At 55.6% G+C, this 14,109-nt stretch overlaps 3 protein-coding genes across 3 annotated transcripts; 2 read left to right on the top strand and 1 right to left on the bottom strand.

The window, feature by feature from the left end:
- Positions 1–175: 175 nt before the first annotated feature.
- BO80DRAFT_428996 (putative MFS transporter) lies at positions 176–2,429 on the top strand. Its single transcript, XM_025720371.1, has 6 exons — positions 176–889; positions 952–1,012; positions 1,065–1,309; positions 1,381–1,777; positions 1,870–2,001; positions 2,096–2,429. Exons 1-6 carry the CDS (start codon positions 365–367, stop codon positions 2,209–2,211), a joined length of 1,476 nt encoding a protein of 491 aa, XP_025570899.1. The 5' UTR covers positions 176–364; the 3' UTR covers positions 2,212–2,429.
- A 93-nt stretch (positions 2,430–2,522) lies between these two features.
- BO80DRAFT_428995 (transcription factor domain-containing protein) lies at positions 2,523–5,135 on the bottom strand (the record flags this gene model as incomplete). The annotated part of the gene is made up of 5 exons (XM_025720370.1): positions 4,844–5,135; positions 4,652–4,780; positions 3,903–4,569; positions 3,341–3,856; positions 2,523–3,276 (listed from the first exon to the last, which is right to left on the bottom strand). The coding sequence occupies exons 1-5, from the start codon at positions 4,879–4,881 to the stop codon at positions 2,524–2,526; spliced, it is 2,103 nt and encodes a 700-aa protein (XP_025570898.1). The 5' UTR covers positions 4,882–5,135.
- Positions 5,136–9,284: 4,149 nt separating this feature from the next.
- On the top strand, positions 9,285–12,437 carry BO80DRAFT_223800 (putative C6 transcription factor). Its single transcript, XM_025714417.1, has 4 exons — positions 9,285–9,803; positions 9,865–9,976; positions 10,077–10,783; positions 10,873–12,437. Exons 1-4 carry the CDS (start codon positions 9,382–9,384, stop codon positions 11,963–11,965), a joined length of 2,334 nt encoding a protein of 777 aa, XP_025570897.1. The 5' UTR covers positions 9,285–9,381; the 3' UTR covers positions 11,966–12,437.
- The last annotated feature ends 1,672 nt before the right edge of the window (positions 12,438–14,109 follow it).

Here is a 14,109-nt window from a genome sequence, read left to right as displayed (position 1 = left end):
TACATAATTGAATCCGTTCTACTTTGTGATGATTATCAGTAGCATTTAATGCACATATTGTCTTTCTCATCTGTTGTGTACTCTGTAGTAGTAGATACTTTACCTGTCAAGTGTGTCGTATCTCCTGACTACTTGTCGTGCCTGTCCACTGCACGCGAGCAATTGCCCGCTGCGGCCCTGTGCTGTCAATGTGCGTGTCGGCGGGCAAAATCCGAGGTCGGCGAGAACCCCGGCGTGACCGAGCGAGCAGTCGGCCACACAACCGGCAAGCCGAGCGTCGGAAACAAGTCCGCAGCTATAAGATGGATAAGACGCGCAAAGAAGGAAGCGATGAATCCGACAGACATTCATTTCGATCATCACGATGAAGGGCCCCATGCCGGCCATGGCGCCCGATGTCGAATGCCAACCCGCAGCCCATCCTGAGGCCACCACCACCACCAGCCCGAGCGAGAAAACCCTTCCCATCGCCGACAAAAAGGCCTCGGAAATCACCAATGGCTACGACCTCCCCTTCTGGCGCAAATCCATCATCCTCTTCGTCGTCTCCTGGATGACCCTCGCCGTGACCTTCAACAGCACCTCACTCCTCCCCGCCACGCCCGAAATCGCCACCCAATTCGACACCACCCAGGAAATCCTCAATGTCACCAATGCCGGCGTGCTGCTGGCCATGGGCTTCTCCTCGCTGATCTGGGGGCCCATGGGCCAGTTGATTGGCCGTCGGATGGCGTATAATATCGCCATTTTGGTGCTGTGTGGTTGCTCGGCGGGCACCGCCGCAGCCACCAATATGCAGATGTTCACGGCGTTTCGCATTCTAGGCGGGTTGACGGGTACGTCGTTTATGGTGATGGGGCAGACGATCCTCGCGGATATTTTTGAGCCGGTATTCCTCCTCCTTCTTCCAGAACCATTTTATGTCGGAGGATATGATGTTGATAAGAATAGGTCGTCCGAGGCACCGCCGTGGGCTTCTTCATGACCGGTACCGTCACGGGACCCGCCATTGGTAACCCCTCTATATTGCACCCATTGACAGAACATTACTGAGTACTAGATAGGCCCTTGTATCGGCGGCATCATCGTCACCTGGGCCAGCTGGCGCAACATCTTCTGGGTGCAAGTCGCCATGACGGGCTTCGGATTGATCCTGTCGCTGTGCTTCGTGCCGGAGATACCTTCGGCGGATACGAAGATCACTGCCGCTGATAGCCCTACTTCACGAACAAAGATGATGAATATCATATCGACATTCAATCCGACTCGGATCTTCCGACTTTGGATATACCCGAATATCTTCCTCGCTGTATGCATATATACCCCCTCTCAACTCTCCCCTACCCAACCCAGCCCTACACCATATTAACCCAAAAAAAGGACTTCACATGTGGCCTCCTCTCCACCTTCCAATACAGCCTCCTCACCTCCGCCCGCTCCATCTTCAACCCCCGCTTCCACCTCACCTCCGCCCTCGTCTCCGGCCTCTTCTACCTCTCCCCGGGCGCCGGCTTCCTCGTCGGCTCCATCCTCGGCGGCCGTCTCTCCGACCGCATGGTCCGGAAATGGATCGTGAAGCGCAACGGTACTCGTCTGCCCCAGGACCGACTGAACAGCGGCCTGATCACGCTCTTCCTAGTCCTGCCCGCCGCGGCGTTAGTGTATGGCTGGACCTTGCAGGAGGGGAGGGGAGGCATGGTGGTGCCCATTATTGCGGCTTTTTGGGGAGGGGTGGGGTTGATGGGGACTTTTAATGGGTTGAATACGTATGCTGCTGGTACGTCTTCCATTCTTACTACTTTCTTGGGGGGAAAGGCGGGTGAGGGGGTGAAACATGGCTAAAATATATCCCGGGAATGGGATGTGTAGAAGCTCTCCCTCATCGGCGCTCAGAAGTCATCTCCGGGAAATACATCATCCAGTATTTATTCTCGGCGGGGAGTAGTGCCGCTGTGGATCCGTTGATTGGGGCGATTGGGGTGGGGTGGACGTTTACTATCTGTAAGTTTCTTTTTCTTTCTTCTTTTCTTCTTCTTTTCTTTATTTGTGATGGTTTGGAGGGGAGGTTGTTGAAGGATTCCTGACGAAGGGATAGGTGTATTCTTTTCTCTCATTGGAGGGGTGCTGGTCGTGATTATCACGCGTAAAGGGTTGGATATGCAGCGGTGGGTGGAGAGGAGGTTTGGGTTGGTGGGGAAGGGGGGATATTAACATACCTCCAGTAGGGGTGTTGTGCTTGGCTGATGGGTTGAGATGATTGAGTGATGCTGATGCTGATGGCTGATGATTTTGATGTGACCATGCCGGTGATATAGATCGATAGATTTGGTTGTGTTTTGTTGGTTTGTTGGGGAGGATGGGTGATAGATGTGCTTTTATATACCCGTTGTTTAGATTTCAATTTATTGATTTATCTATTTAGGTTGGGGCGGACATATCTACATTTTATAAAAATCATCTAGATCAACGATATTAAAATGCAATATATATATTGAATATCCTTAGTGCACCTTGGTACACTGGTTAACTATACCCCATCGCATAACTCTCATCATTCATAAACGTATCCACCGGATGCAACATCCCCAGATCAAAATCACTCTGCGCCAGAAAATCCTGCATCGTCGGCTCCATAAACGCCATCGCCGTGGTAAACCCGCTCGTCGCGTCCCGTACCACGCCCTCCACCACCGTCGGATGCAGCCCAAAGTCCGCTGGTATCGGTCCCTCCGTTAACGCATGCGGTGGCGGTGCCGTGCTCGATGTCGGAGTGGCTGTCGCAGCTGCAGACGCGGCCGCATCGCTGGCAGACACGGTCCCCGGGCCAATGGCTGCGGCGGCGTTGCGGCGACTACGTGAATCGCGTCGTCGCTCGCTCAGATACCGGTCTAGACAGAATTTGACCTGCTCTAGGTTTTGGTAGAATTCGGTGGCCGCCAGGTTACCGTTCTCGCTCATCGATCGCAGCACCTCCATGCCCGTTTCAAAGGCCCCTAGGTCTGCTGGGCTGCCGACCGGGGTGAAGCTGGACATGGCTAGCACCAGGGCCGATGAGAAGAGATAATGGGCGTGGAAGAAGCCAAAGGTCGGGAGCGTGCCGTTGATCCACCGCGTCAGGATGATCGAGTGCGAGTGGCGCGCGGCATGGATGCATGCTTCACCGAGGGTGAGTACCGGTTGGGAAATCTCCTCAATGTCCTCGTATCGGGTGCCGTCAGCCTCGCTAAGCTTGATGAGGATATGCAGAAGGGTCGGTCGGGTGGTGAGAATCACACACTAACTCATTAGAATCCTTGTCATGCAAAGGGATGGGGGGGGGGGGGGGGGGGGGGGGAAGCACCTGGTTGAACGACAGATGCAGCGAGCCCACCGGGGTCCGACTCATCTCCGGCTCTACTTGGTCGAGGCGCAGATGCTCCGGCAGCGTCTCCACCCAGTTCTTTAGCGCCTTTAGCAGCTTCTGAACGCGCTGTAGGAAGGTCTCACTGTACTTGCGTCGACTGTACAGCTTGGCAATCGTCTCGCCTACGATCCGCGCCAAGCTGATATTGGCTTTCAGATACTCCGTGTCCGAGAACTGCTCCTCGTGCAACTGCGTCGGCGTCATGTTGGACGGCATGTCGAGGTGAATGTCGTCGTCGAGAATCTGCGACGGTAAACCCATCTTCGATCCCCACATGCGGTCGAAAATATAGATCGTCCACCAGATGCGCACGCGGTGCTGCCGTTCAATTGGATCAATGATCTGCGACTCAGGAACGTTGTGGTTCATCCCGATGGACAGCCCCAGGCGCATGGCGCTGCCGATCAAGACATAGGCAGAGTGTCGTCGGTTCAGATAGTACGAGAATAGGGACTATATAATTCAGTATGAACCTCACAAGGATTATGACCGCACATACCAATAGCAGCAGCGTCTCCAAGTGTGTGATACTCGTTCTTTCCGGCAGTACCTGCACCAAGCTCAGTGCACGCGCAAAGTACTTAGTCCCCGGCACTCTGGACCCCGAGGCTGGCTCATTTCGCATCGAATAGGCCTCGCCAAACGCAAACAGCGCAAAGAACTTGCACTGATTGACCTTGCACTCAAAGTCACCCGTCTGATAGATCTCTTCAAGCTTCTCCAGGGTCGGCTTGCGCAGCACCAAGTGATAGATGAAGCCAATCTGACGCAGGGCAATCTTCAACAACAGCCGTGCCTGATGCAGACTCGGCCACGAGATATCGCCCGCATTGGCAGCAGCGATATTCTCATCCCGAACATACTGCGTCCGTGTAATATGCGCGGTCGCATTGCTGCCAGTCAAGAAACGCCGGAAGCGCGTCGCAAATGCCGTGCACGCGGCCTCGCCCACGAAAAGAGGCGGCGCCGAGGGATCGTACGGGTGGAACCAGGCCCGGTCTCCGATCAGAGGATTGCGCACGTTGGGGTTGCTTTCATCAGGCGCCTCAGCCGCTCGCGACGGGCCGCGGCCGCCATCGGTGTCGGCGTCCGCCTCGGTCGGGTTGACCGAGGGTGTCGGTTGTTCTCGCAGGCGCTGGTTCTCGGCCTGCAGTTGTCGCAGATAACTTGGAACGGAAATCGATCAGTCGAATGCCAATCAGACAGCGCATACCCCGTGAGTCAGAAGCAAACAGTTGTAGCACCCACCTTTCGCTCACTCGGACCTGCCGATCGCGCGGCGCGTATTGACACTCATCGGCACAACCGACCTGGCGACATTTGGCGCAGGGCTGGTCTCCAGAGCATTTGATTTTATGGGCGTGACACCGTTGGCAGCTGGAGATTCGTCGGATGATCAGTTGTTCTGTAGAAAGATGATGCTAATCATGGAACGCTCACTGGAGACGTACGCGACAAACTTTCTTCGTTTCGGACATTCGACCTCGTCGGTCGTTCGGGGATGCTTTCTACGGTTCATGAGTCATGACGATACAGGGTATCACGTCAGGTACAACCACGAACGACGTGGATGGGGGTGCTGGTTCTCCGGTGGATGGATGGAGAGAGTTGGAGTTGGCGTCGGCGTCGAGATCGGCCTCGTCGGCGGGCGGGCGGATTTGCCGAGCCCAGCCGAGATCGCCATCCACGATCCAGCACAAACTTTGACGGGCGGAATTTGGGCATGGCTACATCGACAGCCCTACAGGATTAATTTATAGTAATACTAGTGCAGCGTGGCAATGATCGCATTATGTATCCAATTGTATCTAAATGCTCCGTAGGGGTGGCTAGATTGCCTCTACCCACTGACGGATACTATCCCTACAAAGACACTAGCTCGGGTTCCACCCACTGCCGTGCCTTGTCCATCTAATATCTACATCTAATTCTATACCTTGAATGGAGGCACCCGGGCACCAGGAATCGGACCGGCTCAGGTGTTTCATGTTCCAACCAACTGACTGGCATGTCGCACAGCAAGCACCCTGCAGCAAACACGTGCTGACCATAGCTTAAAACCGCCATTTCGATCTCCGCGGAGTGGCTGCAGTGAAAGCGCGTCGCACAGGCCGCCCCAAGCCTTGAAGAGCCCTCCAGACCTTGCTGGATGCCATTGGCCACTTGGTATTCCCTAATCTGTCACTCTCCGTTGTTTCCATTTATGATACCGCCACCGGACCGATTGGCTGCCACTGGTTTGGTTGGCGATACAGCACTGGCCTGCTGAGAACAACTGACCACTGGCTTCCAACCGGATTATCACGCATGTAGATCGTTTTGTCACGAGCGCTACCCCCATCAGTTGGAGTTCCTGGACGTGTCACATCGCGCGAGGGTGCGAGAGACGGCGCGAGAGACCGTTGGGCTAGCGAAGCCTCGTGGGTGCGGAATCAGTCCCCCGTTGTCCGAGTGGACGGTCAGGAAGCGAAGAAAATGTGTCGGGCAGGAGGGTTTGAGGAGTTTCTGCGGGATAGATTAGTGGGCAGTCTGGGAGCTGAGGTCACCGGGGAGGCGCGCTAACGCGGATCTACTATGTATGTGAGCGCCACCGGTACCTCGGGCAACGCGACTTTACCAGTGAGTTCGCGCCATAGAGCCATCGATGAAAGGGCCGAGAGCAAGGGGGAAGGGTGGAGGATGTCAGTTCCACTCCCGCAGCCGAGTCGGAGTCGGTTGTTCCCCTGCCTGAGTCATGAGGTAGATCATGGCCGGTTGCGAGGGAGCAGGTAGACAGGTACTCCGTAGGTAAATCGGTACGGAGTAGATAGACAGATAGTGTCTGGACTACTGGGAGCCCGACCCAGTTGGCGCGCCGGCGAGGGGAATATCCGGGATTTGCGTGCCGGGGCCAATGGGAGCCAGGACATCATGGTTCGAGGACTGGCGATTCTGCCAGAATAGCTGAGATCTGCTCAACCCCTTCTCCTCGCCACCTCCTCTCTTCCGATCCAGCGGAAGATCGAGATGGATCTGGCAGCCTGATCGTCCGATCGCGCCTCCCGATGGCCCTTACTGCTGTCTCTCTCTGCTGAGCTTGACTGGGTTTGCCAGAACTTGCTGGGCAAAGAGGCGACCAGGAGGAAAAACAGACGGTCCGCGCCCAGGGAAAGTGGGAAGGAAGTGGAACGGCGAAGGCGCGAAAGCGCAACGAAAGAGGGTCAGTCAGCCACTTCCCCATGCGGAACCTTTTTCCTCACCAATCGAGCCCGCCGCGCCTCCTCGAGAACTAAGGCTCGGCCGTGGAACAGAGCATATTTGAACGGGCTCTCGCCCACCATCGTCAAAGTCACTTGGCACGTTGTGCAACCCTGCCAGCGGAGCCTTGGGGTTGGCTCGGCTGGTGAGGCTGCCTAACACCTTCTCAGCTCCCCTTTCCACTCGTTCCCCCGCCTAGGCCGAAAGATCACCATCTCATTCATCTCCATCACCACCCCGGGTTTGAATGTCTCCTCGTCCCTTCGCGGTGTCCAGATACGGGGGGTCTATTGCAATGGGCCTACTGGATCCCTTTTAAGCACGGATTCGGGATTAATCGCAGGGCCGGCACCAGCGTGCGCTACGCCGAGCCCGGGTTGTCAGCGGACGCGAAGTCTGCTGCTACCTGCAATGTAAAGCTATGCTCCAGGTCTCTTGGCCCGTTGGCTAATCTCTGTTTGTCTCCAGCACGACCTGACCCTCGCAGATCCATCGTCCCCGAATGGCCGCTTGAGCCTACTCACCAACACGCACCCCTCGAACAACCCGTCTCTAGTACCGACCGTATGGCACGGCGCGTGATACGTCGCACCTCGGTCCCCTTGGAATCCCCAGAACCAGGCAGAATCTGGCGTCGGAAGTTGTGCTGGCCAATCTTCTTCGTCGCCCCTTGCTATGGGTGACCCGGAAAGGTGGACCGGCAAATGGTTATCCGGACCAAGTCGGTGCCATGGTCGGTCCCTCGTCCACAATCTGTGCTGAACCCAAGAGCCCGTTTAAGTTCTATGCTCCAGATCCATAAGGTTTGACCATGTCGTCAATTGTCAGCGGGTTTTGCACCTCCAGATGTCACGGCCTTGTCACAAGGCCAATGCCTTCACCACTTTCGCCGCAGCATTCACAAATCTCCAGTGATCCCCGCTTTCGAATCCCGGTGCTTCCGCATCCGGTTTCGATGACTGGTAGGTGCACTGTCAGTATTGCTGATCTAGGTCGATCATTTTTGAAATTGAAAAAAAAAAAAAAAAACACCTTTGCGCCTATCATGTGTAAGGATAGCGGTGATCTGAGCAGCGCGATACTCCCTGCATATCTTCTGCTCCATGTCCCCAAGGATTCTAAAGCTACCATTGAAGACCCGCCTGGTACATACGGCCAGTCGTGTTGCAAAGCGCACCGGGAAACACCAAATGCCGCGCATGTGATAAATGGATGACCTCCACCTTGTTGAGAGCCATATCGTCATGCCATAACGCCAACCATAATGTGGATAGCGGCCAAGGAGAAATTCAAGCCGGCAGACATGTGACCACAACGACCTGGATGTCGTGCAACCTTCGCCGCTGCCCCATGTTCTTCGGACACATAGCCCCTCTAAACCTCAAGAGCAGTAGATGTATAGTCCATTCAGTCGCCAGTCGAGATTTACGAAAAATCCTGCCAAGTCCGAGTTTTCTATGGCCGTCAATAATCGAGAACGGGAAAAGAGGCTGGCCTGGTTGATTGTGGAAATGTTCCTTCGAATTTTGCAGTCGCTCAGTTGGTCTGGCTAAGGAGCTGGAAATGAGTCAACAATGAGGAGAAAGGCTATCAAAAACCAGTAAATAGAGACGAGAGTGGCCTCATGGGGAATAAGTTGCATATGATGACTGCTCACCTTGAACAGGCAGCAGGCACCCAGGATCGGGGCGACAATCAGTGTTGAGCATCGTCGCGAGCCCCCTCTTTGATCCCAAGGAAAGAGGAGCGTGTTCCACCACCGTCGTCGATGCCAGTGCCCCCCAGACGAAGCACTGAACTTGGTCCCCATGTGCCCCTGGGTGTCAACGGGGCGGGGTTGTTGTTTTCTCCCCGGTGATATGATGGGCTCCCTCAGGGTTACGCCTTATCCGTTTCGATTTGTTTCTGCGCCACTGGTGAACGTCAGGCCAGGCAGACGACTGGCAGACAGCATGTTGAGGTAGGGCGCCACGGATACGATGGTGACGCTGGTTGTTCGCGTCGATGGGAGGCCCAAAATTCTCCCCGTCTCCCGGCAAGCCTGGGGGCTGCAAGGCAGCGAGCGAGCCATCTGGTCCGAAGGATTGCTGGGCTAGAGGATGGGGAGGGAAAGGGGAAAGGACACCAGCAGGGTTAGACGGGAGGCTCCGACTTCCAGCTTCGCCCCGACATCCGCCTCACAAACATTGGCGCGGGCTTGCTGTCATGCGGCGTCCCAAGGTTCCGGTCGACCCTCCCGAGCTGGATCACAAGCGAGCTTTTCTGCCTTTTCTTTCCTCCCCAACCTTCGAAAAATCGCCGTGGGAGGGTGGATAGCTCCTCAGATGGGCTATCAAACGGTGCGGAGATGGGGGCGCCGGTTCCATGGTTGGGAGTTCAACCACGATGGGCGCCTCTGGGCCGATGGGCTTGGTGTTCCGGAGACGCGAGCCGATTTCCGCCCAACTGTGGCGAGACCAGCCGGCAGAGACCTCCAGCCTACCACACGTCGCCCTCGTCCGGCTCTGGGTCCCTCCCGGCCAACAAGCGTCGAGCGGCCGGTATGAAACTGTGACACCCAAACCAAGCCTTGTCCACTATTATTGTTCTTTCCCTAGTCTATAGTGCCACCCTATCCCCAGCGCTCGCTCCTGATTAGCGATTGCTCGTGTTTGCTGTTGCTGGGTTTGTCCGTGCTATTGAGGGCTGGGACCAAAGGGGGCTGACAAGTTTTCTCGCCTGGTCTCGTCTTTTCTTTGACAATGAGCGACAACAACAACCGGCCCCCTCCTTTCTCTTATGCCTCATTCACCTCGTCTTCTTCCTCGGACCTGCCGGGTAATGATCCCAAGTACCATTCCTGGCCGGCCCCCCAGTATCCGCACCAGTCTTCCTTTGGCCCTCCTCCTGCCTCTTACGAGCCCGTCCCGTCCAGTCATGCTGAGAACCCCGCTGCTGGCAGCTCCCGGAGCGCCCCTGGGGACCGCACTGCGAATTCCAAGGTGGCCATCCCCCGGACCGTGAGTACCAGCACCTGGACCAGCAGTGGACGGGTCAGCCGGGCCTGTGAGAACTGTCGGGACCAGAAGGCCAAATGCAGCGGCCACCGCCCAACCTGCCAGCGGTGCCAGGAGTCGGGAATCCGCTGCTCGTATGGGGACCGGAAGCGAGAAAAGATGGCCAAGTGCGTGTTGTGTGACTGCTCATGGAATCGGTGTCGAAAAGTTCTGACGGTGGGTTACTAGGCAGCTCAGTGATTTGACGACCCAGGTCCAGGTATATGAAACCCTTTTGCGAGAGCTTTCCCCCAAGCTGGATTCTCAGACGGCACAGTACGTCGACCAGATTTTGAACGATGTAAGAAGCTTTTTTCCACTGCCTCCCGGAAAGCCCCATGCTGCCGTTATCTCGTCTTCCTCTCACCCTTCCCAGCCCTGTTTAACAAACCACGTCACAGCAAAGGGACGATAATGAACAGCTCGCTGGTCTCCATGCGTCGGCGTCCTTATCGGCCTCCAAAGCAGCCGATATGGCCCTGCTGTCGAATGCTTCCCCGGGTTCTTCACTGGCAGCCCTGGACTATACCAACGAGGATTTTAACCGGGACGAAAAGATACAAGCCATGGGCTTCGTCGGTGAACATTCCGAGATCGCATGGATGTACCGGTTGAAGCGCCTTCTGGAACGGTCCAACTCCGTCTCCCCCCGAGAAACGTGGGATCGTCAATCGGTCTCCTCCGTAAATTTCTTCCTGGACGACTCGGATATCCCGGTTATTGATGATGTCGACCCATCTCAACGGCCGCCGGTCACCGTTGCTGACCAGCTGGTCGATAGCTATTTCTACGCCGTACATCCAACTTTTCCGATTGTGGGCAAGATGATCTTTCTGGCACAGTACAAGTCCTTCTATTCGGCACCCTACGTACGGCCGGGAAAACGATGGCTTGCGATCCTCAACCTAATATTCGCCGTCGCGGCACGACACGTCCGCCATTTTTATAACGAGGCCGAAAATGGGCTGGATGACAGCCTGGTCTACTTCTCGCGGGCCTGGAAGTTGAGCATGAGTGACACAGCGCTGCTCGAGCACCCGAATCTGCAGCAAGTCCAAGTGGAAGGACTGACTTCGTTCTATCTCATGACGATAGGACAAGTAAACAGGTACGCTTCCTTTCAGCATCCATCTCTCGGTCTCCCGGGGGCTAGTCCTTCCATTTTTCGTCCCCTCCTCTGATACATGGGTCATTTAGGTCCTGGAGAATTTGTGGAATCTCGATCCGCTCCGCTGTTACCATGGGGCTGAATCTACGAAGCGAAAGCAATTCGATTGTCCATGTCTCCAAGGAGACCCGGTATCGGGTCTGGTGGTCACTTTATATGCTGGACAACTCTCTCTGCGTGATGACGGGCCGACCACCGAGCACTAGTGACGATTTCTTCACCACCCCGCTGCCTGTGCCATTTCGCGAGGAGGAGTTCATGGATAACAAGGTAGTTCAACTCATTGCTGACCACGACGCGCGGAACATCTTCATGGAGACCTTTTGTCTCCGAGGCCCTGGGAAAGCGGTGGACAGTGGCGGAACGCCCGATTCCTTCCGCTTACCGATGCCGACGGGGGGCAAACAGAGTGAGCAGATTGTGGCCGGCGCCATCGAAGCGCTCACACCCAACACCTCGCTCTACTTCCTCTACCATATTGACCTAGCACTGGTCATGCGCGAGTCGGTTGACCTGTTGTATGCGCCAGGAGCCGTTCGGAAATCGTGGCGGGAGATTGAAGTGAACATCTCCATGCTGCATGGTAAGGCAGAAGCGTGGCTTTCCCGGCTCCCCCCTGCGTTTCACTTCACCCAAGGCGCGCCGTCCTTCGAAAGGCAAAGGGTGAGCCTCGCCTTTCGCTTCTTCAGCACCAAGTTGCTCATCACGCAGCCTTGCCTAAGCCGTCTCGCCCAGCAAAATTACGGCAATGACCCACCAGGCCGTTTCTGTGAGACCATGGCGGGGGTGTGTGTTGAGCATGCAAGTCAGATGCTCGACCTACTGCCTGACCCCCCTGACCTCCCTTGGGTCTACCGGATCTCGCCCTGGTGGTGCATCCTACACTATCTCATGCAGTCGACCACGGTTCTCATCATCGAGTTGTTGCTTATGGTCAAACCCGGGACTGCCAAGTTCCGAAAAGTGGCCGGGCAGGTTTCCAAGGCGACCTGCTGGTTGGCGGAGATGTCGACGAAAGACCCATCTTGCCAACGGGCCTGGCTGGTGTGTAAGGATCTTATCTCCGAGCACGCCCCCGAACTTGGTTCTATCGCAGGCCCCGCCAACCGCGGCAAAACCTGACTGCTCGAAGGGTGTGAACGGTGACCTGGAAACATGCCCTGATCTCCCATCAACCTTGCATTTCCGGAATAAGACCGAGCATCCACCGAGGACCCCTGTCCAGAGATGGCTTGTGCTAACCCCTTGTAGTGGTCGCCTTCCCCCCGGCCGTGACCACTAAGACTGTCCTGCCCAGATGTACTTGGGATGAGGGAATTTGGAATCTTTTCCCTGCCCCGTCTATTATTGTCATTTGGCCGCATTGGTACTGGAGTAGGTCTCATTCACATTTCCACTTTCTGTTTCTATTCCTGCCCCATGGCCCCTCTTCAGGTTGGATGAGGCTTCATGATTTTCAATAGATGTAGACGTCACCGACTCTTTGCCCCGTGAAATTCGGGAGTGGATCTACATAGCGCGCGTGCGCGCCTTGTCTTAAGTCGCAACCCGTCAGGGCGTCCTTCCCCGAATGGGTCTTTGCCTTTTTTGCAGCTTTCCACGGCGCCCCTGTCTTCACCATGCCAAAGTAGATCTGATCGCCGACCAACGACTAGGTTGGCGCGGTCAGGCTACCGGGTATCATCACTGATAGGGACCGTTCCGGTGCTCCCTTTGCGCCACCCCTATTGGGCATCGAGGCGACCTTGGGAGGAAAACCGCATTAAAACGTTCAACCAATCGTTGCACCAGGTCCTTGGATTTCTCTGTGTTTCATTTCTTTTTCTTCTCCCCACTTATTATTTACTTTACTTTTTCTCTTTCTTTTACTGTTTTGGTTGAGGAGAAAAAAAAAAAGAGAAAGGACGGAAAAGAGGGAAGAAAAATCATTCTTCGATGTGGGTGCTTCTGGCGGGAATGCGGCTGCCTTGGTCGCCAGGCATTCGCCGTGGGCCCCCCGTTGGATCTGATTACAGCGCCACTGCAGTCCAGCGACGAGCACAAAGACAAGGTAAGAACTAAAACGATGGGCGGGCACTTATGCAGCTCGCTCCCCCATCACTTCCACCCACCCACTCTTTGCCCTCCGTACCGCTTGATAGGAATCCACTCCTTGCGTTTCAATGATGGGCGGATCCTCAGCAACGCGGGCTGCTGTCATTTGCTGGCAGACACTTCCGTTGCAGTGCAAAACAGTAGTTTATTGATTCCTAGTATCTACAAAGTTGGCTCCCGTTGGGGCTAGCTAACTCCTGTTCCTCATCTCCTACAGCTTGAGCTTACTCCAGGAAGCGTTCCGTGGTTGATGGCCCTGTCAGCCGTGGTCCAGGTCTTCATGGCGTCAGATCCGTGCCGCTGAATCACACTCCCATGATCCCATCAGAGACCCCATCGACGAAGAGGGGAGGAGTCCGAGATAGAGAGAGAAAAGGGCCCGATGGACTGACGTCAGAAGGATGGAGAGACCCATGGCTAGTGGTGCGTGAGGCTAGGAGCCAGTACGGATTGGGGAATCTTTGGGCAACGGCCCTCGCGCTTCTACGATCAGGTCCGGATCGTGGCCCGCTTAGTATTTCCGCTCCTGGCCGTGGTGACTTTCGCGACTTGTTATAGGCCAGAGTTGGGCACTCGGTCAAATGTCAAATGGAAGTGAGTCTAGGGCGAAGGATCCTCGATCTCGAGAAATCGCTGGGATTGTCATGAACGATGGATGGGCTAGCCCCGATAGTGCCCCGATGTTTCATTCGACTATTGCTGATCCCTGGGGGGGGGGGTGCTACGAAGGGAGCCACGGGGCTAGAAGGACCAAATAATGGAGGCGTCTTGGGGAGGGGGAGTTCGTTTGATTTTCGAAGCACCGAAGAAGGTGCGGCTAAGCTAATCAACATTCTCTCCACCGGGGGCTTACGCATGGCCCCAGCGTACCCAAACTCCCAAATAGGGTCCAGATCCCGGTGTCAAGTCAAATCCCGAACCCGCTCAGTCGGAACCCAGCCGAACCATGACATTTTTGCGCGTGATCCATCACAATGGCAAACAACCCCCTTTTCAGCACCATCGGTCGGACAATTCCCCTCCCAGGATTCTACCAGTAGATAGATAGTACGGAAAAGCATGCCCCGGCTGCCTGTCAATCCCAGGCCGCTCTGGCAAGGCGCGGTCCATTCCGATGCCTCTCACTGGCGGTGGTCAGCCTGCCCCATGCATATTGGGCTCCGGGGGCGTGA

This window comes from Aspergillus ibericus, assembly GCF_003184845.1.
Source record: "Aspergillus ibericus CBS 121593 unplaced genomic scaffold BO80scaffold_55, whole genome shotgun sequence".
In the NCBI taxonomy this organism is placed as follows: domain Eukaryota; kingdom Fungi; phylum Ascomycota; class Eurotiomycetes; order Eurotiales; family Aspergillaceae; genus Aspergillus; species Aspergillus ibericus.
The sequence above is the reverse complement of the archived record's forward strand: the minus strand, read 5'-3'. Positions and strand labels throughout refer to the sequence as shown.

Excerpts from the sequence above, each read along its gene's own strand:
- BO80DRAFT_223800 (XM_025714417.1), top strand. The coding sequence starts at position 9,382 with ATGAGCGACAACAACAACCGGCCCCCTCCTTTCTCTTATGCCTCATTC. Across the intron at positions 9,804-9,864 it reads AAGCGAGAAAAGATGGCCAA|GCAGCTCAGTGATTTGACGA; the intron begins GTGCGTGTTGTG and ends GTGGGTTACTAG. Across the intron at positions 10,784-10,872 it reads ACGATAGGACAAGTAAACAG|GTCCTGGAGAATTTGTGGAA; the intron begins GTACGCTTCCTT and ends TGGGTCATTTAG.
- BO80DRAFT_428996 (XM_025720371.1), top strand. The coding sequence starts at position 365 with ATGAAGGGCCCCATGCCGGCCATGGCGCCCGATGTCGAATGCCAACCC. Across the intron at positions 1,013-1,064 it reads CGTCACGGGACCCGCCATTG|GCCCTTGTATCGGCGGCATC; the intron begins GTAACCCCTCTA and ends AGTACTAGATAG. Across the intron at positions 1,310-1,380 it reads ACCCGAATATCTTCCTCGCT|GACTTCACATGTGGCCTCCT; the intron begins GTATGCATATAT and ends ACCCAAAAAAAG.